This window comes from Hylobates moloch, unplaced genomic scaffold, assembly GCF_009828535.3.
Source record: "Hylobates moloch isolate HMO894 unplaced genomic scaffold, HMol_V3 SCAFFOLD_18, whole genome shotgun sequence".
Taxonomy (NCBI): Eukaryota; Metazoa; Chordata; class Mammalia; order Primates; family Hylobatidae; genus Hylobates; species Hylobates moloch.
The window spans coordinates 74,311,048-74,336,696 of record NW_026652293.1 but is presented as its reverse complement, the minus strand read 5'-3'; the positions used below and the strand labels follow the sequence as shown (position 1 = coordinate 74,336,696).

The 25,649-nt window shown below is 38.2% G+C and overlaps 1 protein-coding gene across 5 annotated transcripts in view; it reads right to left on the bottom strand.

Moving 5' to 3' along the window:
• The window catches only part of WDR64 (WD repeat domain 64), a 151,496-nt gene that overhangs the window by 18,603 nt on the left and 107,244 nt on the right, over positions 1-25,649 (bottom strand). For 4 of the 5 annotated variants that reach the window (XR_009210759.1, XM_032136345.2, XM_058430588.1 and 1 more), the window contains 7 exons: positions 15,822-15,955; positions 12,668-12,769; positions 11,486-11,555; positions 10,456-10,492; positions 9,313-9,452; positions 7,071-7,176; positions 2,959-3,017 (listed from right to left, as the gene is read on the bottom strand). Coding sequence is in view for 4 of the 5 variants with exons in the window: in XM_032136345.2 (XP_031992236.1) it covers positions 2,959-3,017; positions 7,071-7,176; positions 9,313-9,452; positions 10,456-10,492; positions 11,486-11,555; positions 12,668-12,769; positions 15,822-15,955 (648 nt within the window). In the remaining variant the exon portion in view is untranslated. Of the gene's footprint in view, positions 1-2,069; positions 2,288-2,958; positions 3,018-7,070; positions 7,177-9,312; positions 9,453-10,455; positions 10,493-11,485; positions 11,556-12,667; positions 12,770-15,821; positions 15,956-25,649 lie in introns of those variants that run through there. The other variant, XM_058430590.1, reaches the window with a different exon arrangement.

Below are 25,649 nucleotides of genomic sequence, written 5' to 3'. Positions count from 1 at the left end.
GTATCTTATGTCTCTGGCAATTTACCATGTAACTGAGAATTAGTGATTCATTTAATTGATGATTAGCAGATGACTAGAGGAAAGAGATGCTTTAGGAGAAGGTTGGAGGGGGACTAAAAGTAAATATAATGAAGAATAGAAGGAAACAGAGCTGGAAGGTAAAAGCTAAAGGGGAGATTGGCAAAAAGACTTTTCCTATATTCAGATTTTTATCTAGAGATAGAGCTGGCTGTTTTGTTCTTTTTGGGGGAGTGTGGGATGGGAGATATATGCTATAAGTAGTTAATGAAAAGAATAAAACTCAGCTTATTCTCTTTCAAAAACATCATGAATCATCTGTCACAGGAGTAGGAAAAAAAAAAATCATGAGGCTTGATTGTTTATGTTTCTTCAGGGTGTGGCTGTTCTCAAGTTTAGGGCCTCGGGAGACATTCCTAAATTGTGTGAACTAGAGTTGTTAAGTGGAGAGCTTGCTCTGCAGTCACACCCCCTGTGAGTATATTCCCTCTTTATCATTGATAAACTCTGACTAACACCTTACTTTGTCCTGGGTCGTTTACCTAGAAGTGTAATGTGATGACAGTCCTGGCAGTTTAGAGTTCTCCTATGAGTCTTCTATTCATTTAGGCTTTAACAAAGGGTAGGCACAATTCCTCCTAAATTTGTTGGCCTTCTGACTCAGTTCCCTCTGGTTGTTTTTAGAGAGCCAAAGTAAAATCTGGACTCTCCTATTTCTTTTTTTTCTTTTGAGACGGAGTCTTGCTCTGTTGCTAGGCTGCAGTGCAGTGGTGCGATCTCGGCTCACTGCAACCTCTGCCTCCTGAGTTCAAGTGATTCTCCTGCCTCAGCCTCCCGAGTAGCTGTGACTACAGGTGCTAATTTTTTTTGTATTTTTAGTAGAGACGGGGTTTCACCATGTTGGCCAGGATGGTCTCAATCTCTTGACCTCATGATCTGCATGCCTCAGCCTCCCAAAGTGCTGGGATTACAGGCGTGAGCCACCATGCCTGGCCTACTTCTTATTGTCTCAAAGCTATTCAAGAATATCTGGTCATCCAAGGTTTCTTTCTCTGCCTTAGGATGGCATTCTCTAACAGGAACTATATTTATAGTAAGATACACATTTTGCTTCATGACCCACTGAATATGTACATATACTTGCACGTGTGTCTGAAACAAGTTTCACAAAAGTGTACTTCACTTATGTGAAATGTACATCAATATGATCTATTCTGTTCTACTGCATTGCATTCCATTCTCTTCTATTTTTATAAAAATACTGGTTACGACTAATTTAATTGATTTCATGACTCCTTAACAAATTGAAACCTGCACTTAGAAACTAAGACTGTCCTTTCTGTGTGTGTGTATATGTAACTATATGTGTGGTCTCTCTTTCTGTGGAAAGGTTTTGACTATCTTATTTTTTAGAATATCTGTATACTATGGAGCTTCTTTTTTTTATCAGTAATATTGGGAGAGAACACGATTAACCTTTTTTTCTAGACTGACCTATTAGGTATTCATTGCAATTGTAATCTATAGCCGGACCTGGTTTAAGCATTGATATATGTTGATCTATGTAATAATGAGGCATTTTATAGCTAGGTTCTGTGGTTCTGTTGTATATTTATAAATAGGCAGCCATGTACAAATGGCATGATCCCATTGTCTGAGCACAGAAGAGGTTGAAATGAAGTTGAATATGAAAGAATTTAAAATAAGTTACTAAAGATTCTCTAAGTTTAAATTTGTGAAAATGCTTTAAAATTATTTCTACTATTATTGTAACTCAATATTATTCTATAACTTTGTTTTGAAGATTTTCTCTAAATTTTGAAAGATCTCAGTCACTAGTTTATAGCAATTCCGTTTGCAAAACTGTAGGCTTTGAGTGATATTTTATCTGTTAAAATTAATAATACAATATAATAATCATCAACAGTAGGATAAAACAATTAGATAACTTTTCACCTATATATGGTTCAAGCATACAGTTTGTTTTTGTTCAGCTTGCAGCATGTCTTGATTATAAGCAATTTATAGTTACTGGTAAATGAAACTTCATGTTTCCCAAGTTGTTTGAACCTTATTGTTTTTCGTTTGATAGCATAAGTATTATATACGGAAAGAGTATTGGATTAGCAATCAGAACCCCGGCCCTGGTGGTGACTTCATCACTGTCTATGTGCTCCTAGGCAAGCTGTTCCCTGATTTACCCTCTGCAGGTGGAGATAGTCAAACTAAAGTTGAATACCGAAACCTTAAAAGGGTTAGAATAGATTCTCTGAAACAAAAAGAAAACTCCATTAATCAAATGAAACAATATTTGAAACAATAACTATTCTGAGACACTCTGCAAGGAATCAAATCCTAATCAACATAAACCACTTGTTAATACTTGTGATCCAAAAAAAAGTGTCTATTTAAGCTAATATTTAGCTTTTGATTTGATGTGTTAAAGAAAAATAGGGCTATGCTAAAATAGCTGTTCCTTGGTATAATATTTTAAAAAATAGAATAAAATGTGCTTTAATGTTAAGGAGAATTTAGACTAGAAATAAAAAATTTCTTAAATGGTTCTGCCCTAGGTTTGCAAGGAAGGTTATGGAATAGCTTATAAAGAATAAGATATAGAAATTGACTGTGGAGGAGTATATAGTCTATGAACTTTTTCTAACTCTGGGTTGCTATATAAATTCTCACAAATAAGTCAAAACATGAAGAAGATGCAAAGTGACCAGTGGCTGGCATACTCACTCCCTCTTCTTTACTCACTTCTTCATCCCTTTTCACCAGCAGACCATTGCTATTTGTCATGTAGCTCAAATTTCAGTAGTATATGTGCCTTGGCAACAGAGAGTCTTGTATTTCTATCCTTTATGGTGTCTAGCACAGAGAAATGCTCAATAAATATGTGCTGACTCATAAATTAAAGTGGAAAACTAAAGTTCTTACCTTTTCATCATGAGGTGGATCCAGGAAAGAGCTAATATTGCAAAGGATAACATGTCCTTCTGTATAAAATTTAAACATTGGAATCTTTAATTAGATATCATGTTATCTAAATCAATACTATCCAAAAGTTATTTTGATTTAGGCATTTATAATGCTGAATAAAACAGAACCTGAGAAAACGGAAATGAAAGCAGAAATTTCATATTCATTTATTTATTTATTTATTTGAGATGGAGTCTCACTCTGTAGCCCAGAATGGAGTACAAAGGCATGATCTCGGCTCACTGCAACCTTTGCCTCCTGGGTTCAAGCAATTCTCCTGCCTCAGCCTCCCAAATAGCTGGGATTACAGGTGCCTGCCTCCATGCCTGGCTAATTTTTTTTTTTGTATTTTTAGTAGAGATGGGGTTTCACCATGTTGGACAGGCTGGTCTTGAACTCCTGACCTCAGACGATCCACCCGCCTTGGCCTCCTAAAGTGCTGGGATTACAGGCGTAGGCCTCCACACGTGGCCCATGTTCATTTTTATGTGTAGAAATTATTTTGTTTCTGTCTTGGTAAGTCTTAATGAGATTGCTTCACCCATTTAGAGTTCTTTTAGAGATCAGGGTAATGGAAATGAATATACCACCTAACAGAGTCCAAACTCTTACAGAGATACTCAGCCTACAATTTAAATGATAGTTACAAAAACTACGTATCAAAGAGCAACAATGACTACACCTCAACGTTTAAACTATTTAAACTGCAAGAAAACAAAGGTATAAAAAAGAGTCTTGAAAGAAGCCAGATGGAGAAAAAGAAATGAACACAAACATAAGAATGACATCAAACTTCTTATCAGAAGCAATGCAAGCAAGAAGAGTGGAGTGAGATATTTAACATGTTGAGAGAAAAAAGCGACTAACCTAGAATTCTGTACTTTGCAAAATTAACCTTCAAAAGTAAAGGAGAAATAAAGACTTTCTCAGACAAACAAAAATTGAGAGAATTTGTCACTAATAGGCCTGCCTTTCAAGAAATGTTCAAAGAAGTTCAGAAAAAAGAAAAATTATATAGGTTTAAAAAATACTCATATCTACATAAAGTAAGAACATAAGACAAGGAATAAGTAAAGTTAAAATAAAAACTTTATTTTTGTTAATTGATCTACCAGATAATGGTTTGTTAAAAATAATGATAGCAACAATGTATTTGATAATTATAACTCAAATACTTGAAATGAATGATAGTAATTATACAGGAGATAAAAGAGAGACATTAGGAATACTTCAGTATTATAAGATACAAAGTGGCATAATATTACTTGACAATAGGCACAGGCTAATTGTGAATATATATTATAAACTCTAGGGCAACCACTAAAAAATGTTTAAAAGGAAGTATAATAAATATGCTAAGAAAGGAGAGAAAATAGAATCACACAAAATGCTCAATTAAAATTGCAAAGGCAGAAAAAGACTGGAAGACAAAAACAGGAATAAAGAGCCAGGGCAACAAATTAAGAATAGTAACAAATATGGTAGATACTAATTCAACTATGTCAATAATCAATTACTTTAGATGCCAACAATCTAAATACACCAATTAAAACAAAGAGAGTATCAAAGTGAATTTAATAACATGACCCAACTATATGTTGTATATAAAAAACCTACTTTAAATATAGATACATATGGATTAAAAGCAAAGGAATAGAAAAAGATATACCACGCTAACACTAATCAAAAGAAAGCAAGTGTAGCTGTATTAATTTCAGACAGAGCAGACTTCAGAGTGATAAAACTTATCAGGGTTAAACAGAGGGCATTACCTAAAGATAAAAGGGTCAATTCTCCAAGAAGATTTGACCATCCTTAATGTGTATGTCCCTAATAACAGGTATCAAAATACTTATAGGACAGCAAGTTGAAATAGAAATTATCAAAATTTGTGGTATGCAGCAAGAGCATTGCTCACATGGAAACTTATAGCATTCAATGCATATATTAGAAAGGAAGAAAGATCTAAAATCAACAATCTAAGCTTCTACTTTAGGAAAATAGAAAAAGAAGTAAGACCTGTCTCTACAGGAAAAAAAAAAAAAAGCATACACCTGTAGTCTCAGCTACTCAGGAGGCTGAGGTGGAAGGATCACTTGCACCCGGGAGTTGGAGATTACAGTGAGCTATGAGCACACCACTACACTCCAGCCTGGGCCACAGAGTCAGACCTTGTCTTTCTGTTGTTTTTTTTTTAAAGGCGACAACTAATGATGTAGTGATGTCTGAGGGTGTCTGATTTAATCTAGTGAATAGACAGCAGCCCTCAAAGAAGTTCTTTTAACAGCTGCTGAGGCAGAGAAAAAGGAAGCCTAATAGAATCTAGGAGCAGTCCACTTTAGTTATAATGCAGATGAGGACAGATTGGATCCCAAACCCACTCTATTTTCTGGAGCACAAGCAGAAACCACAAATTTCAGGATGAGAATGGGCTATATGATAGTAAAGTATTCTAGGCATAGGCAAAGAGAGGACTAACCCTAATAGAGGTCCGTGCTGGGAATTCTATAGTTTCAAATTTTAGTTCTCTGTATTTGTCAGAAAAGGCTTGCCACATACTAGGCAAAGTTAATGCAAGAATAAGCAGGCTATTTTTAGAAACCAACAAAATTTGACTGATCTTAGCTTCCTCTACAAGTTTTCTGTAAAAAGAATTAGTGTCTATATAAATTATACAGATTGCTAGATAAGCGAAAATCAGAAGTATAAGAATATCCGAATGTAAAAGGATTGGTGGTGAGCAAAAAACAAACAAATAAAAACCAAAAAACTCCAGGAAAAACAGGGATAACGTTAAATAAATGTAAATTTATTTATAATGCTATATACAAATATAGACAATTATTATCAATAAGGTCCAGGTGACTCAATTGACAGTATGAAATGGTTTGTTGTAACTTTTTTATAAAATAAATTTTGAGGCTGGGCATGGTGGCTGGCGCCTGTAATCCCAGCACTTTGGGAAGCTGAGGTGGGCAGATCACTTGAGGTCAGGAGTTCAAGACCAGCCTGGCCAACATAGCAAAACCCCATCTCTACAAAAATACAAAAATTAGCTGGGCATGGTGGTGCATGCCTGTAGTCCCAGCTACTCAGGAGGCTGAGGCAGGAGAATTGCTTGAACCTGGGAGGCAGAGGTTGCAGTGAGCCAGGATTGCACTACTGCACTCCAGCCTGGGCAACAGGGATAGACTCTGTCTCAAATTTAAAAAAGAAAAAAAAAAGAAAACAAATTTAGAAATGAGAAAAATGTTTATAAAAGAGAATATGAAAACTTAAGTATGAAAATTAAGTAAATTTGAAATGTAAGCATTTAAGCAGATTTAATCTAGATGCAAATCTTACAGTTGCATTAGCAAAACAACAATAAGCAAAGGGGTAGATATGGAGAAAAGAGAAAGTGAAATGGGGCTGAGCTTTTTGTTTCAACTGAAAATATGCTGTTTTATTCTAACTAATTGTTCTGAAAAACTTGAAGATAAACACTAGTAAAATAAAAAAACTGTTTTTACACATGCATGTGCATTCACACACACACATCATCTTTCAGACTATAGGAGAGAGGAAAGCAAATTTAGGATTAATTCAAACGACAGAAGAGAAGCATAAAGGAAGAATGGAAAAAAGAATTTTGTTAGACTGACCATGTTAATTATAATAAATATAAAAAATAAAGTCCCCTACTGAGAAAAAGTCATTCATTTTTTCTCTAATTTATGGCACTTCCTTTAATAATTAAGATTAATGCAACATACACTTTCAATGTGAAAAAGTAAAACTTTGTATTTTTTCCAACAGAGTAAGGTACACAGATGGGTAGACACATACCCATTTTAAAGACAGAAGAAGGGCAATGCCTTACTCTAAATGAAGAGCTAGGAATGAAACAGGTTCTCCTGACACTCATTTATTCTGTTTATTCAGCAGGCTATTTATAACACTTTGTCAGGCTTGAGCATACCTCTTAGTCTCTCTTTTGTCTCAACATATACCATGTATTTTTCCTAAAGCCATTTTTATGGTAAGTTATTAAGACGCCTGTGGCTGAATATCTAAGAGTAATGACTCACCCACATTTCCAGCCAGTAGTATCCTCGTACATGAATCAGTATACAGCGATGTCAGAGAAATGGCAGAATGTTTTGTGAAAGGTAGCATATCTTTCAGTAGTCTTCCCTAAGTAAAGTATAATGCAAATAAAACTTTTTCTATGCTAGTAAATCTTATGAAATCTTAATATTGAAATTGATTTTTCTATGTAAATAATGCATCTCAAGAATTATCTCTACTACTGAACCACGATTCCCCTGTTTGTAAGGAAAATAATTTTAAACTATCCGTAGGGACTTATTTCCTCGAAATTAAATATACTGAAGGTATGGACAACTGTTACTTAGAAGCATCTAGACTCTGAGTATTATAGACTGTTCTACACTTTTCATGAAATTCCTCAGACTTTCTTTCCGATTACGTATTTTCTTATTTCTTTTTTTTTTAATTTAACTCAAACAGGCATTGACATATTTTCTTTTTAAACAAACTTTTTTCAGAAGGGAGACACACTTTTAAGTGTATGTCAGTTGTTTTAAACAGAAATATTTGCCTTTTCAGAAATATTTATTTTTTCATATTGGTGCTAGATAAAGAATTGTTAAGAGATTTAAATTCAAACAGGTTGATTTTCAGCACTCAGTATAAGCCAGCACTGGGAAAGACTTTTACACGTATTCTCTTGCTTAGAGAATAAACATCATCAACGTCAAAGCTTGTGAAGAGTTTGAATCTGCTACTCCCTTCCTTAGACTGCTTCGACATAATCTCTTCTCCTCCTATTTTTTACTCTTTCATTTCTGTATTAGAAAAAAAAGGGCATTGTTCTAACACCAAGATTATCTCAAGGAAAGTTATTATTAGAATACTTTGTATTTTCAAGCCAGGGTTGTTTTCACGAATAAGCTAGGATCTACTTGTAGACTTAGAGTTTTATCTGCCAGAAAGCCATGCGGTTCTGTGTTGTTGGATCCCATTATCTGCCACACAAAACTGTTGTGTGTTCTGAGTTTCTCTGTAGGAAGGAGACTGATCACAAGCGAGGTCACCTCCTCTGCTTTTCTAAGGATTTCATTGTCATCACCTTCAGGCTACCCAAGATCCTTCCTTTCATCATCTTCTGTCCTCTTAATTCCACCCCAAATCATTTTAAATCTTCTGGTAAATGAAAGTTACATTTTTCTTTGTAAAATATTGAAGGACACTCAATACGATGCAATACCTTCTTTCAGCTGTTTGGTAAACTAACAACTTATTGTATACTCAATATTTCAGTGTTCTTATATTATTTTACTCTAATACACCATTAATATCCTTTACTATTATTTTAATATCCAATAAGATATTTAGTGGCATTCGTAGCTCAATTTAAAAGAAAGATTTGAATATTTTGAATGCATGAACCCATCAAAACTAATGCCCTCAGCCGGGGAAAGTGGCTCACGCCTGTAATCCCAGCACTTTGGGAGGCCGAGGCTGGCAGATCATGAGGTCAGGAGTTTGAGACCAGCCTGGCCAACATGGTGAAACCCTGTCTCCACTAAAAATACAAAAATTAGCTGGGTGTGGTGGCACACACCTGTAGCCCCAGCTACTCGGGAGGCTGAGGCAGAAGAATCGCTTGAACCCGGGGTGGAGGTTGCGGTGAGCTGAGATCGCGCCACTGCACTCCAGCCTGGGTGACAGAGAGAGACTCCATCTTAAAAAAACAAACAAACAAATAAGCAACTAATGCCCTCCTCTCCCCAAATAAAAGAATTATAAGCAGGCTCAATAGATTTTTCTAGTAAATCTTCATGCCGGATTCACATTTCCTGCTTCTATTAGGGACATAAGGGATGAGACTGAAGCAGTGTGCCAAAGGTGAAGGCTTTCCCAGAAATTCCAACTGCGAGGCTTGCATGACCGGTAGAACATTCTTCTCTCAATACGGGTATCTATCTGTATGCAGGGATCTATCCCAGTGTGGGTATCTATCTGTAATGTGTTTGATAGAAAAGTAGAAGAGCTTCCACAAAGAGAGACAGATTTGAAATAGCTAAGTTAGCAGTTTTGATGATTTGATCTTTTGAGTTACAAAGCCCTTCTCTCGTAAAGTTTGGGTAGCGTTATCAATAAACAGGCTGCAAAATCAGCAATTTGGCTAGAAAGTTGAAAAAATATTAGAATTCAATGCCATATGGAAGAACACTAAGATTCTTTTAATGATTCTTTTTATCTTTCCCATTCTTTCCTATTCCCAGACTTGCTGGGTTCCATTACCTCCAGAGTCCACAAGCGGAGGTGTCCGTCCTCATGAGCAGTGACAAGGATAGGTGGCTGGGCTTTTGGTAAATTGGCATTTTCAGGGTGTTTTTTGTCCACTGGCTGTTGCTCTCCCACCGTGACATCTGTTTGTTCACCTGTTCGAGAAATTAATGAACTATCATGAGGCCAGGCGCGGTGGCTCACACCTGTAATCCCAGCACTTTGGGAGGCCAAGGCAGGTGGATCACTTGAGGTCAGGAGTTTGAGACCAGCCTGGCCAACATGGTGAAACCCCGTCTCTACTAAAAATACAAAAATTAGCCAGGTGTGTTGGTGGGCACCTGTAATCCCAGCTACTTGGGAGGCTGAGGCAGGAGAACTGCTTGAACCCAGGAGGCAGAGGTTGCAGTGAGCTGAGATGGCACTACTGCACTCCAGCCTGGGGGACAGAGTGAAACTCTGTCTCAAAAAAAAAAAAAAAAAAAAAAAGGAGCTATCATGGAATTTGCAATACTTGGAATTCTAAATTTTTGTGGAATGTAAAACGCAAGGCAGACAAGAAAATAGCAACAGCAACACATTATTTCTTCTTCTTTTTTTTTTTTTTTTTTTAACCCAGAGAACTTCAGTCAGGGCAAAGGACAAAAAAAAGCATTAAAAAATTGAACCCTGGATCACTGAAAAAATATAAAAAGTTTATTTTGATCATATTGCAAAAGCTTCTGTACTATACATAACAACTCACACAAGGTATTTATTCATAAGTCTTACACATACAGAATGGTGTATAAATGCAGTATAAGTTTTAGAAAAATGGCTAGAGACTAAGAAGTTCAGTAATATTCTGGATTCTCAAAACCTAGAATTAATATTTAAGAAGGCATCATCATAATGAAAATTCTGCCATTTAGACTACTGAATCCTATAGCACCTCAACATTTAGTTCCAAAAAGAATATATATATGTATGTATATATGTATATGTGTGTGGGTATGTGTGTGTATATTATATATACATGTATAATGAATATATATGAATATATAGAATGAATTTATATACTAAGGAAAATATATATTCATTAAGAATACTCTGTCACCTAAAAGCCCTGTTGCAAAGGAGTTGCTTTATTATAAAGAAGAGAGGTAATTTCATACTGACCTTTAACCTCACTGTCATGTATGCTTTGCTTGCTTCCCTGAATTATGGGAGGAAAAGAGAAAATATTTCTATGACATTGTAAGAGAATGAGATATACTGGGTGAATAAATTCTCCAGATAGTTGAATTTTCATTTCTAAGCATTACTTTTAAAATTATACTTAAATTTTTTTTGGAAAAAATGTATTGCAGAGATTTTCATGTCCAGAAATAGAGAATTTATAACACAACATTCTTCTAGTGGTTGAGGTACCAGCATAATAACGAGAGTAATTAAAAATGCCTAATGCATGCTCGATTCTTGGTCGACATGATCTCTAACTGTATTCACAACCATGCAACTTCATCTTTATTATTCCCTTTTTACTGAAACAGAAACAGAAACTCACATTAAGTGACAGCTCTAAAGCTAATCAGATAATAAAGGAAGGACTTGGGTTCAAGTACAATCTGTCTGGCTTTTGCTTCCATGTAAGTTTATTCTTTCCAGTATGCTGGTGATTTAAAAACAGTTTTTGCAGTGACAACTTTCCTTCAAACACAATTCTAGAAATGTAAAGCATAAAAATATGTAAAATTGGAACTGAGAACACAGTTTGAAAACCACTGCATTACAGTACATGTTGTAATGTAATTATATTACCTGGGTCTTTTCTCCCTGTGGCATACGTACTTTTTAGCAAAAGGGTACTTACATTTTAGCAAAAGAGATAGTCTAAAATTACTTAATTACTTTGTAAGTATCAAAATAACATGCATAATTTAATTTATTTGTGATTGTATATTATTATTCACAAATGTAAAAGCTTTGAAAAAATATATAAAAATTGAAAAATATATAAAATTGAAAAAACAATTTAGACATTGCATTTTTTTGCAAAATAATGCGTTTTTACATATAAGCATGCACACATAGAATTCTTCCACTGTTACCTTCTATCAAAGGAGGGGCTCAAATATGCTCAATAGCACTATTTTTGAACCAACATTGAGTATGACAGGAAGACAGACTCTCTCTGTGTCTTGCTTACCTTACTGCTCCGTGGACCTTTGCTGGATTCACACTGGGTTGAAGAACATATGGAATCCTGACTTAATCTCCTATAAGGGGAGGGGAGAAGCCCAAGGATAAAACGTTAAGATATGCTACCATACTCAAAGGGTGTGCTTCTCTGCTTTAATTTCAGCTGATTGCTTCTTTCATCATCTGTGGATACTGAGCCACTCAGGAAACAAATCATGCCTTACATTTTGTGTAATAAATGTTGACCACTATGATATTGGTGGAGACTATTGGGGAGCCTCAGCAAATAAGGTTTGTTGCTCCCTTTGTCAGAAAATAAAAGTCTTGCCTATCCCACTGCAAAGGCTAGATTTAGTCCCAGAGGCTCTTACACTGAAATGGCAGGGGATGGGGTGGTGGTGGGGGGACCTTACAAGCCTGTCTAACTTCCTGCTTGACAATATCTAGTTCTAACCGGATCCTAGTCTGTGGCACTCCACTGAAACCGGCTGAAAAGTGGCTTAAGGTCTGGTGCAGATGTCTACAGAATAAGTCTTCAAAATATTCTCAGAACAGTGTTGATGAAATTTCATGCCAAGGGGTAGGGAAGGGGTTACATTCTGGCTCACCTCTGGGTAACCCCAAACCAGCACAGAAGCTTCTGATTTCTCTCCAAAGCTATGTGTGGCATTATCTATTGCCTGCAAACCAGAGCTGTTATGCAAATATAAATAGGAAAAACACTTTTTCTTAAATCCCTTGCTCTCTCAGAAATGGATGATAATTGCTCAGTTATAGTGGATGGTGGATGAAACCTCCTGCCATATGACCTTCCATGCTTGCCTTGCAAGTCCTTCCTTCTGCTTCACACCAGTGTTAGATTTTGGCGAAAAGTAAAGCCAAGTGAGCATTTTCCATCTCTGCTACATGATAAAGGGTGCTGTGAAGCTGACATGGTGAGGGGACCACATAGCACTTTAAATCCCTGAGGAGAACCTCACCTCCAAAATGACAGTTATGGGAAGAAAGCTGAAGCCACGTGTCAACCCAACTGATGTCTTTTTTCAGTTGTCCCTTCTTTAACATTGGGATGAAGTAAACTCTTTCTATTACTTTCAATGGCAAAAACCACAATTAATTTTGCATCAACCTAATGTCTCAGCCATCTAAGTCCCAGACAGTATTACTGGTTCAGTAAGTAACGAGTTACCTTGCACATTCAGGGGTACGAAAGAGGAACAGTATGTCATTAATTTTAAAGTGCTTGGGATCCAAGTCAGGGTTTACAGTGAAGCAATCTTCAGGTCGGTACCTAGAAGTAAGTATGCATTTATATGAGAAAAATTCACAAATTATGGAGCTTACAGTACTAAGACTCTATATCCCCTGCAGAGCTAAGCAGTTCCTCAAATGCTAATATTATTGAACATGCAAAGAAAATGCAAGGAAGTAGAGTTTGAACATACCTTTTTTAACAAGGTTCTGTTAAATCATGATCGTCAGTGGTTTAAAAGTCTTTTAATTCAACTAGCTGGTCTAGTCTTCCTACCTTTAGATCAGAGAATGGGATTCTATAAAATCCTGTGGATAAAACGCTATTTTATTTTACTTTTAGAGATGGGGGCCAACTATGTTGCCCAGACTGGTCTTGAACTCCTGGGCTCAAGCGACCCTCTTGCCTCAGCCTCCCAAAGTGCTGGGATTACCGATGGGAGCCACCTCGCCTGGCTGGTTTCATACAGTTTAAATAATAGAGTTCTAATATTTTTTAAATAAGTGGAGTAATAAATATGAATAAAATATTATTACCCTTAAAGAGCTTATAATGGAGTGGAGAAGAACAGGTAGTCCAGTGAGGACACTGCTCTTGCTGCTCCAGTCTCCTGTTGACCCAGATTCCAAGGTCAACATTGAACTTTCTAGGCACCATCCTAGGAACAGGGAAATAGTCCCTAAATGCCTGCCCTGAAACATCATGCTTGGCTCTTAAAGCTGCATTTAACATTCATTATAGCAAATAGACCTTACAGCAAAATTTCCCCTTTTTCTTCAGCGGAAATTACTTTGAGAGATGAAGGGGCCTCCTGGAAAGTGAACCCAAGCTCAAAAGAGAAGTCTACAAGCTTGATGACTTGTTGAACTCAAATTTTTTAAGAGATTTCTGTTGTGCAGATGAGCTGAATCATGAAGTGGATTATTAATTAGCAAGAATAATATTAAGTCTGGGCTCAAAAAGCCTGAGGCTTAGAGCAGGAAGAGAAGAGTTATTTCCTCTGACTGGTGAAGGGGTCTTAGGCGAAGTTTGAGGTAGACAAAGAGATGGACTCTACCGCAAATATGGAAACCATTTTCAGTTTCAGAAATTTTAAACCTGGGCCTAAATGACCTTCCACAGATCTGTGCTAAATCATATGTTTTGCAAAATACTGCACTGATTCTAAATCAATTGTCTTATATAATCATCTGCCTATAGGAAAGGGACACTGTTTATGACCCACACTATACTTGGTTGTTTTCCTCTGATTGGATGTTGGATATGCATGCATCCCTTGGCAAAATAACAAGGCACTTTAACAAGGAGGATCTTCATCTTTAAAGTGGGATTATTATCACAGGTGTTGCCCCCCTCTTTAGGCTGTGGCATCAAGATAATGGTCTTCTTAGTCTATCTGCTTTCCCTTCTTAGGAAAGAGTCATACACAAGCTGACACAGCGTGAAAGCATTAGCAAGAAGGAGAGGAAGTTTGCAGTGCACACAGGTGTAGGTATCAAGTGGCAGGTAGACAATGTGTGAGAAAAGGCTGGGGGCATGGGCTGAAGTGAAGGAACAGAAGGATGACAGGAATTCCAGGGGCAGGATCCAGGAGTATGTGGACTGAGGTGCAGAAAGGGGGTTCTGCAGAAACAGCTGTTTCAATTAAAGGTTCAAAGAGAAGAAATCCATAGTCCAAACAATAAATGATTATTTCCTCTCAAAAACTGGCTAAAAGGAACGACACAGACTTGGATGGGAAGGAGCAGGCAGACCAGCAGTATGTTAAGTACTGTAAAGAGAGGGGCAGACATTTCTTTTGTATTTTCCTCTTCTTTTCTCTTGTCCTTTCCAATTCTCCCTTCCCTCCTCTTTTATATCTCTTCCCGTCCCCCAAATGCTTAGATAAACTTGATTTTATTTTCATTCATTATTAAGATTCTTGGCCATCTTGTATCTGTAAGTAAAATTTTCCAAGCCCCCTTGCCATAGGGTGGCCACACATGGCCCTTGCACACGTTCCAATTACACCGCTGGGGAGAACTTATTATTTACAATCCATCCAAACAAACCATTCAGTGTTACTTTAGTTCCTTGTCAACAAATGGGGAAAAAAAAACATTGAGAAGTGGATGGTATGGGGAGGGTAAGATCTTGGCCATAGTCCAGAGTAAATCTAATTGGTTGAGAGGAATAATTGAATCTACCACATTGGCCTTTGTTAGCCCCAACCTGTAATAAATCAGATGTGTTGAGATGGTGAATGAGAAGGACATGCTACCCAGGAGTCTTCTCACCATGTGACTTTGGTGGCTGAGTAGATGATGGTGGCACTGGGGATACAGGAAGGGGAGAAGTTTGGGAGCGGGGAGTAGGTTGGGAAGATGTTTCAGGCATGTAGGGCTCTGAGGGTCTTGGTAACAATCAGATGAAAATTGCTAGTAGGCAATTGGTTATGTGTGTTTGAAGCTCTAGAGAGATTAGTGTTTGAAGTTGTTACGTATTTTAATTATTTGTTGAGGTCATAAGTTTGGGCAAGATCACACATGAAAAGCATATACTAGGTGAGAATAGTAAAGATTAAAGCTCTTGGGAATATAGATGCTTACAGTTCACCTTACTTATATCATCCTGGGATTTAGATACTTAGAACACAGTCCGTTCATGAATATAACTTCCAGGAAGGCCTGCCTTGAAAGTTATCACAATTTTTATGTATTGCTTTTTTGTCCCCTGAGGTGTTTTGTTTTGTTTTTAAATATACTGAGTTTCACTCACTCTGTCGCCCAGGCTGTAGTGCAGTGGTGTGATCTCAGCTCACTGCTACCTCCACCTCCCAGGTTCAAGCAGTTCTCGTGCCTCACCCTCTCCATTAGCTAGGATTACAGGCAGGCGCCACTGCGCCCTGCTAATTTTTATATTTTTAGTAGAGACAGGGTTTCACCATGTTGGTAAGAATGATCTCGAACTCCTGGCCTTAAGTGATCCTCCTCCTAAAGTTCTGGGTTTACAGACCTGAGCCACCGCGCCCAGCCCTTCCCTGAGTGTTGCATGCCACTGAGCCCTTCTGCAGTAAAGCTTTTACATTGTTTAAGGATAATACACAACTTACACTTTTTTGACCGTAGATGTCACAAAATTCCATAAGATGATCACACCATTTATGGTTCCAGCTGCTATCAAATTATATCCTTCTACTTGTAGTAAATCAATGCAGTTCACTCGTAATAAATCCATGGCGGGATTCTGAAGAGGGAAGGAAACAGAACACCATAAATATAATATTCGTGATTCGCAGTACAAATGCCATGTATACACTTTGTAATTGTCATCAACTTAAAACAAAATGCCTTATTATATATATTTTTAATATCAGAGCATGAAATTTAGTAAAATCTTATTTTTCTTGCACTAAAATTTTTAACTGGCAGAATTCATTAAAGCAACAAAAATATACTCTTCCTGTTTACTGGCTGCTTTTTCTCAGCCTTATTTATTCTTTCTTCCCAACTATTAGATTAACTTCCCGTCTTCCTCTTCCCTTCAAACTTTTTGAAAGAATATTCTACGTTCGTCATTTCCACTTACCGACTTTTCTTTCACTCAGCAAATTTCATTGGCTTCTGCTTCATAACACCCTGTGATAGCTTTTCCTATTTATCGTTAAGATATTTTTCAATTGTCTTGCCTCAAATATTTGTTTTTATTATTATTATTATTATACTTTAAGTTTTAGGGTACATGTGCACAATGTGCAGGTTTGTTACATATGTATCCATGGGCCATGTTGGTGTGCTGCACCCATTAACTCATCATTTAGCATTAGGCATATCTCCTAATGCTGTCCCTCCCGCCTCCTCCCACCACACAACAGTCCCTGGAGTGTGATGTTCCCCTTCCTGTGTCCATGTATTCTCATTGTTCAATTCCCACCTATGAGTGAGAACATGCGGTGTTTGGTTTTTTGTCCTTGGGATAGTTTACTGAGAATGATGTTTTCCAGTTTCATCCATGCCCCTACAGAGGACATGAACTCATCATTTTTTATGGCTGCATAGTATTCCATGGGGTATATGTGCCACATTTTCTTAATCCAGTCTATCATTGTTGGACATTTGGGTTGGTTCCAAGTCTTTGCTATTGTGAATAGTGCCGCAATAAACATACGTGTGCATGTGTCTTTATAGCAGCATGATTTATAATCCTTTGGGTATATACCCAGTAATAGGATTGCTGGGTCAAATGGTATTTCTAGTTCTAGATCCCTGAGGAATCGCCACACTGACTTCCACAATGGTTGAACTAGTTTACAGTCCCACCAACAGTGTAAAAGTGTTCCTATTTCTCCACATCCTCTCCAGCACCTGTTGTTTCCTGACTTTTGAATGATGGCCATTCTAACTGGTGTGAGATGGTATCTCATTGTGGTTTTGATTTGCATTTCTCTGATGGCCAGTGATGATGAGCATTTTTTCATGTGTTTTTTGGCTGCATAAATGTCTTCTTTTGAGAAGTGTCTGTTCATGTCCTTTGCCCACTTTTTGATGGGGTTGTTTGTTTTTTTCTTGTAAATTTGTTTGAGTTCATTGTAGATTCTGGATGTTAGCCCTTTGTCAGATGAGTAGGTTGCAAAAATTTTCTCCCATTCTGTAGGTTGCCTGTTCACTCTGATGGTAGTTTCTTTAACTGTGCAGAAGCTCTTTAGTTTAATTAGATCCCATTTGTCAATTTTGGCTTTTGTTGCCATTGCTTTTGGTGTTTTAGACATGAAGTCCTTGCCCACGCCTATGTCCTGAATGGTATTGCCTAGGTTTTCTTGTAGGATTTTAATGGTTTTAGGTCTAACATATAAGTCTTTAATCCATCTTGAATTAATTTTTGTATAAGGTGTAAGGAAGGGATCCAGTTTCAGCTTTCTACATATGGCTAGCCAGTTTTCCCAGCACCATTTATTAAATAGGGAATCCTTTCCCCATTTCTTGTTTTTGTCGGGTTTGTCAAAGATCAGATAGTTGTAGATATGCAGCATTATTTCTGAGGGCTCTGTTCTGTTCCATTGATCTATGTCTCTGTTGTGGTACCAGTACCATGCTGTTTTGGTTACTGTAGCCTTGTAGTATAGTTTAAAGTCAGGTAGCGTGATGCCTCCAGCTTTGTTCTTTTGGCTTAGGATTGACTTGGCGATGCGGGCTCTTTTTTGGTTCCATATGAACTTTAAAGTAGTTTTTTCCAATTCTGTGAAGAAAGTCATTGGTAGCTTGATGGGGATGGCATTGAATCTATAAATTACCTTGTCAGTATGGCCATTTTCATGATATTGATTCTTCCAACCCATGAGCATGGAATGTTCTTCCATTTGTTTGTATCCTCTTTTATTTCATTGAGCAGTGGTTTGTAGTTCTCCTTGAAGAGGTCCTTCACATCCCTTGTAAGTTGGATTCCTAGGTATTTTATTCTCTTTGTGAATGGGAGTTCACTCATGATTTGACTCTCTGTTTGTCTGTGATTGGTGTACAAGAATGCTTGTGATTTTTGTACATTGATTTTGTATCCTGAGACTTTGCTGAAGTTGCTAATCAGCTTAAGGAGATTTTGGGCTGAGACAATGGGGTTTTCTAGATATACAATCATGTCATCTGCAAACAGGGACAATTTGACTTCCTCTTTTCCTAACTGAATACCCTTTATTTCCTTCTCCTGCCTGATTGCCCTGGCCAGAACTTCCAGCACTATGTTGAATAGGAGTGGTGAGAGAGAGCATCCCTGTCTTGTGCCAGTTTTCAAAGGGAATGCTTCCAGTTTTTGCCCATTCAGTATGATATTGCCTGTGGGTTTGTCATAGATAGCTCTTATTATTTTGAGATACGTCCCATCAATACCGAATTTATTGAGAGTTTTTAGCATGAAGCATTGTTGAATTTTGTCAAAGGCCTTTTCTGCATCTATTGAGATAATCATGTGGTTTTTGTCTTTGGTTCTGTTTATATGCTGGGTTACATTTATTGATTTGCGTATGTTGAACCAGCCTTGCATCCCAGGGATGAAGCCCACTTGATCATGGTGTATAAGCTTTCTGATGTGCTGCTGGATTTGGTTTGCCAGTATTTTATTGAGGATTTTTGCATCAATGTTCATCAAGGATATTGGTCTGAAATTCTCTTTTTTGGTTGTGTCTCTGCCAGGCTTTCGTATCAGGATGATGCTGGCCTCATAAAATGTGTTAGGGAGGATTCCCTCTTTTTCTATTGATTGGAATAGTTTCAGAAGGAATGGTACCAGTTCCTCCTTGTACCTCTGGTAGAATTCGGCTGTGAATCCATCAGGTCCTGGACTCTTTTTGGTTGGTAAGCTATTGATTATTGCCACAATTTCAGAACCTGTTATTGGTCTATTCAGAGATTCAACTTCTTCCTGGTTTAGTCTTGAGAGGATGTATTTGTCAAGGAATTTATCCATTTCTTCTAGATTTTCTAGTTTATTTGCATATAGGTGTTTGTAGTATTCTCTGATGGTAGATTGTATTTCTGTGGGATCGGTGGTGATATCCCCTTTTTCATTTTTTATTGCGTCTATTTGATTCCTCTCTCTCTTCTTCTTTATTAGTCTTTCTAGCAGTCTGTCAATTTTGTTGATCTTTTCAAAAAACCAGCCCCTGGATTCATTAATTTTTTGAAGAGTTTTTTGTGTCTCTATTTCCTTCAGTTCTGCTCTGATTTTAGTTATTTCTAGCCTTCTGCTAGCTTTTGAATGTGTTTGCTCTTGCTTTTCTAGTTCTTTTAATTGTGATGTTAGGGTGTCAATTTTGGATCTTTCCTGCTTTCTCTTGTGGGCATTTAGTGCTATAAATTTCCCTCTACACACTGCTTTGAGTGTGTCCCAGAGATTCTGGTATGTTGTGTCTTTGTTCTCATTGGTTTCAAAGAACATCTTTATTTCTGCCTTCATTTCATTATGTACCCAGTAGTCATTCAGGAGCAGGTTGTTCAGTTTCCATGTAGTTGAGTGGTTTTGAGTGAGTTTCTTAATCCTGAGTTCTAGTTTGATTGCACTGTGGTCTGAGAGACAGTTTGTTATAATTTCTGTTCTTTTACATTTGCTGAGGAGAGCTTTACTTCCAACCATGTGGTCAATTTTGGAGTAGGTGTGGTGTGGTGCTGAAAAAAATGTATATTCTGTTGATTTTGGGTGGAGAGTTCTGTAGATGTCTATTAGGTCTGCTTGGTGCAGAGCTGAGTTCAATTCCTGGGTATCCTTGTTAACTTTCTGTCTCGTTGATCTGTCTAATGTTGACAGTGGGGTGTTAAAATCTCCCATTATTATTGTGTGGGAGTTTAAGTCTCTTTGTAGGTCACTCAGGACTTGCTTTATGAATCTGGGTGCTCCTGTATTGGGTGCATATATATTTAGGATAGTTAGCTTTTCTTGTTGAATTGATCCCTTTACCATTATGTAATGGCCTTCTTTGTCTCTTTTGATCTTTGTTGGTTTAAAGTCTATTTTATCAGAGACTAGGATTGCAACCCCTGCCTTTTTTTTGTTTTCCATTTGCTTGGTAGATCTTCCTCCATCCCTTTATTTTGATTCTATGTGTGTCTCTGCACGTGAGATGGGTTTCCTGAATACAGCACACTGATGGGTCTTGACACCTTATCCAATTTGCCAGTCTGTGTCTTTTAATTGGAGCATTTAGCCCATTTACATTTAAAGTTAATATTGTTATGTGTGAATTTGATCCTGTCATTATGATGTTAGCTGGTTAATTTTGCTCGTTAGTTGATGCAGTTTCTTCCTAGCCTCGATGGTCTTTACAATTTGGCATGCTTTTGCAGTGGCTGGTACCGGTTGTTCCTTTCCATGTTTAGTGCTTCCTTCAGGAGCTCTTCTAGGGCCGGCCTGGTGGTGACAAAATCACTCAGCATTTGTTTGTCTGTAAAGTATTTTATTTCTCCTTCATTTATGAAGCTTAGTTTGGCTGGATATGAAATTCTCGGTTGAAAATTCTTTTCTTTAAGAATGTTGAATATTGGCCCCCACTCTCTTCTGGCTTGTAGAGTTTCTGCCGAGAGATCACCTGTTAGTCTGATGGGCTTCCCTTTGTGGGTAACCCGACCTTTCTCTCTGGCCACCCTTAACATTTTTTCCTTCATTTCAACTTTGGTGAATCTGACAATTATGTGTCTTGGAGTTGCTCTTCTCAAGGAGTATCTTTGTGGCGTTCTCTGTGTTTCCTGCCTTGCTAGATTGGGGAAGTTCTCCTGGATAATATCTTGTGGAGTGTTTTCCAACTTGGTTCCATTCTTTCCGTCACTTTTAGGTACACCAATCAGACCTAGGTTTGGTCTTTTCATATAGTCCCATATTTCTTGGAGGCTTTGTTCGTTTCTTTTTATTCTTTTTTCTCTAAACTTCCCTTCTCGCTTCATTTCCTTCATTTCATCTTCCAACACTGATACCCTTTCTTCCAGTTGATCGCATCTGCTACTGAGGCTTCTGCATTCTTCACGTAGTTCTCGAAACTTGGTTTTCAGCTCCTTCAGCTTCTTTAAGCACTTCTCTGCATTGGTTATTTTAGTTATCCATTCATCTAATTTTTTTTCAAAGTTTTTAACTTCTTTGCTATTGTTTTGAATTTCCTCCCGTAGCTCAGAGTAGTTTGATCGTCTGAAGCCTTCTTCTCTCAACTCGTCAAAGTCATCCTCCATCCAGCTTTGTTCTGTTGCTGGTGAGGAACTGCGTTCCTTTGGAGGAGGAGAGGTGCTCTGCTTTTTACAGTTTCCAGTTTTTCTGCTCTGTTTTCTCCCCATCTTTGTGGTTTTATCTACTTTTGGTCTTTGATGATGGTGATGTACAGATGGGTTTTTGGTGTGGATGTCCTTTGTGTTTGTTAGTTTTCCTTCTAACAGACAGGACCCTCAGCTGCAGGTCTGTTGGAGTTTGCTAGAGGTCCCCTCCAGACCCTGTTTGGCTGGGTGTCAGCAGCAGTGGCTGCAGAACAGCGGATTTTCGTGAACCACAAATTCAGCTGTCTGATAGTTCCTCTGGAAGTTTTGTCTCAGAGGAGTACCTGGCCGAGTGAGGTGTCAGTCTGTCCCTGCTGGGGGGTGCCTCCCAGTGAGGCTGCTCGGGGGTCAGGGTCCCACTTTAGGAGGCAGTCTGCCCGTTCTCAGATCTCCAGCTGTGTGCTGGGAGAACCACTACTCTCTTCAAAGCTATCAGACAGGGACATTTAAGTCTGCAGAGGTTACTGCTGACTTTTTGTTTGTCTGTGCCCTGCCCCCAGAGGTGGAGCCTACAGAGGCAGGCAGGCCTCCTTGAGCTGTGGTGGGCTCCACCCAGTTTGAGCTTCCCAGCTGCTTTGTTTACCTAATCAAGCCTGGGCAATGGCAGGGTTTCACCATGCTGGCCAGGCTGGTCTGGAACTCCTGACCTCAGGTGGGAGTGACCCGATTTTCCAGGTGCCATCTGTCACCCCTTTCTTTGACTAGGAAAGGGAACTCCCTGACCCCTTGCGCTTCCCGAGTGAGGCAATGCCTCACCCTGCTTCGGCTCGCGCACGGTGCGCTGCACCGACTGTCCTGCACCCACTGTTTGGCACTCCCTAGTGAGATGAACCCGGTACCTCAGATGGAAATGCAGAAATCACCCGTCTTCTGCATCGCTCACGCTGGGAGCCGTAGACCTAGACCGGAGCTGTTCCTATTCGGCCATCTTGGCTCCACCTCTTTGCCTCAAATATTTGTTAGATATCTACTATGTTAGATATTTGGAATACAAAGTCAAGTAGGACATCTGTGATCTGGAGAAACATAATACTTTAAAGTACTCACTAAGTGTTGATTACGGTGCAATGTGAAAGTGCTATATCGGACGGAGGCATGCATAAGACTTGACAGGATCATAGAAGAGTGACATTTAAATAAGAGGAGAGGTCTATTACCGCTGTCAATTACCACTCTCAGTTGCTCTCCCCTTCCTGAAACTCCTTACTCTCCTGATGTCCTTGACTCCAGGCTTTGCTGGTTTTGCTGTGTCTCTGTGACTTTTCTTTTTCTGTTTTCTACTTGGTACCCTCTTGCTCTGCCAGCCTTTTAAATATTAATATTTTTTGGGTTTATCTCAAATTCATTTTCTTTTTTCTTTTTTTTTTCAACTCTTTCTGAGGAATCTCAGATTATGTTTCAAATATCTGAATGCTAATGACCTAATTATCTAGTCCAGTCCTCTCCTACAAGCTTCAGGCTTATATATTTACTTAGACATTTTACAGGTTAATATATGTAACTTATCACTTCCTTTAAGCATGTTTCTTTGTTCTATTCTTTTTTTTTTTTTTTTTTTTTTTCAGAGACAGATCTCCCTCTGTTGCCCAGACTGGAGTACAGTGGAATGATCACAGCTTACTGCAGCCTTGACCTCCTGGGCTCAAGCGATCCTCCCACCTTGGGCTCTGGAGTAGCTGAGACCACAGGTGGGTGCCACCATGTCTGGCTAATGTTTTGGTTTTTTTTGTAGAGACAAGGTCTCACTATGTTGCCAGGCTGGTCTCAAATTCCTGAGCTCAAGTAGTCCTCCTGCCTCAGCCTCCCAAAGTGCTGGGATTATAGGCATGAGCCATGGTGCCCAGGCCTGTATTCTTTATTTCATTGGTTAGCACTATTTTTCAGTTCATCATTCAAGTTAGAAATCCTGGAACTGTCCTTCTTTCCTTCCTTTCTCTCAGTGCCCTCCTCTCCCAACTGCATGGTATCAATTGCAAGTTATGCTACTTCTACTGCCTAGTTATTTCCTGAAACCAAAACATTTTCTTCTGCACCACCTCCATTGTCATGACCTTATATCTTTTATTATTTTTTAATTGTAAATTTGTTTAGAGACAGAGTCTTGATCTGTCACTCAAGCTGGTCTGCAGTGGTGCAATCATAGCTCACTACAACCTCGAACTCCTGGGCTCAAGCATTCCTCCCACCACAGCCTCCCAAATAGCTTGACTAAAGGTGCACGCCACTGCATCAGACTAATTTTTTAAAATTTTAAAAAATTTTTTTGTAGAGGTGGGGCCTATGTTGCCCAGGCTGGTCTCGAACTCCTGGCCTGAAGTGATCCTCCCACCTTGGCCTCCCAAAATGCTGAGATTACAGGTGTGAGCCACTGAGCCTGGTCATCCTTATATCTTTTAACTAAAACAGGAAGTAGCCTGTTGCCTGAATCTTCTGCCTTTAGTCTTGTCCCTGTCAAATCTGTCATCCAGGCAGCATCAAAGATGAGCTGCCCACAACACAAACCTGATCGTGTCATTTCTCATTTAAAGCCCTTCCATGGCCTTCCATTTGTTATAGGATACTCAAGCTCCTTATTCTTGTAAGCATGGTCTGGTCCCTACCTATTTGTTTGTCTTCATTTTTAACTACTCCCAGTATTACTCCAGCCACACTGAGATACTTGTAGTTATCCTTCACAAACCATGCAATATTTTACCTCCATTATTTCGTTCACATTACCTCTTCCACTTGAGATTCACTGTCTTTTCACTACCCTCTAGAAACTGCCTATCTGCGCCAAGCTAACTCCTGATAGTTCTTTAGCTGTAATTCAGCAATTATCCTCTTCAAAAACCTTCCCCTCTCCCCAGCCCTCCAGGATCTCTGCTGTACTTCTATAGTGCAGTTACTATACCTCATTAATCTTGACATTCCCAGTGCTAAGAACAGTGCATGATACGTGGCAGGTATTCAATAAAAAGTGCTTCCTAAATAAAAGAGTTTTAGGGAGAGGATTTCCATGCACAATCAAATTTTTTTCCTAATTGACTTTTGCAAACTTTTCTTTGAGACTGAGTCTCGGTCTGTTGCCCAGGCTGGAGTGCAATGGCATGATCTTAGCTCACTGCATCCTCTGCCTTCCAGGTTCAAGTGATTCTCATGCCTCAGCCTCCCCAGTAGCTAGGATTACAGGTGTACGCCACCATACCTGGCTATCTTTTGTATTTTTATTAGGGATGGGGTTTCACCATGCTGGCCAGGCTGGTCTGGAACTCCTGACCTCAAGTTATCTGCCCGCCTTGGCCTCCCAAAGTGCCGGGATTACAGGTGTGAGCCACTGTGCCTTGCCGACTTTTGCAAACTTTCAATCTATAATTTTAAAGTCTGTTGCAAAAAGGAAGTGCTATAATGATAATTATGATAACTACAAAAAATAAAGATTCAGAATTGGAGATAATTTACATTTACATTAAAAGCCTAAAAGGCACTTTATTGTGCCTCAATAGTTTATAATTTATCACAATAGTTTTTCTTTTTTTTTTTAAGCAATCATTTTTTGGTACCTATGCAATTATTTGCTAACTGCCTGGTTCTGACTCACTATGCAGTCATATTCTTTCTGTTTTTATTAGCTATAAATAAGATTTCATATATCAAATACATATAATTGAACCTAGTGTTTCCAATGATATGTAGAGTTGAAAAGGGAAGTAGGCTAGAATTACTCTATGAGGACATGCATTTTGTTCTGTCTTTTGTGCACATTACATGATAACGTTATTATGACATAGTCACTGGGTATATTGATTTCAAAGGGCTTTTAGCTAAGAATACAACCTACTTATCATTTAAACTAGCAATGAATGACATTCAAATTGCAGTTCCAAACTGACATTTGTTTCAATATGAGGAAAACTAATACAGTATCTCTCCATTCTATTATAAAATAATTGTTTCCAAATTCCATAAACCAGCTATACTATTCTTCTATATTTTTTTTTTGCAAGGAAGCTTTATGGTTAATAATAATAAAAAAGGAAATAAATTATATTATGGTTGTTTTGCTAATGTCAGGGAGAAAAAAACTGAAGACTTTTCTCAATTGGTCCTGCTGTAACTTGCAGTTTTCTTCCATTCTTTGGTGTCTGACCACTTATCTCTCTAAAAACTGAAAAGTGCAA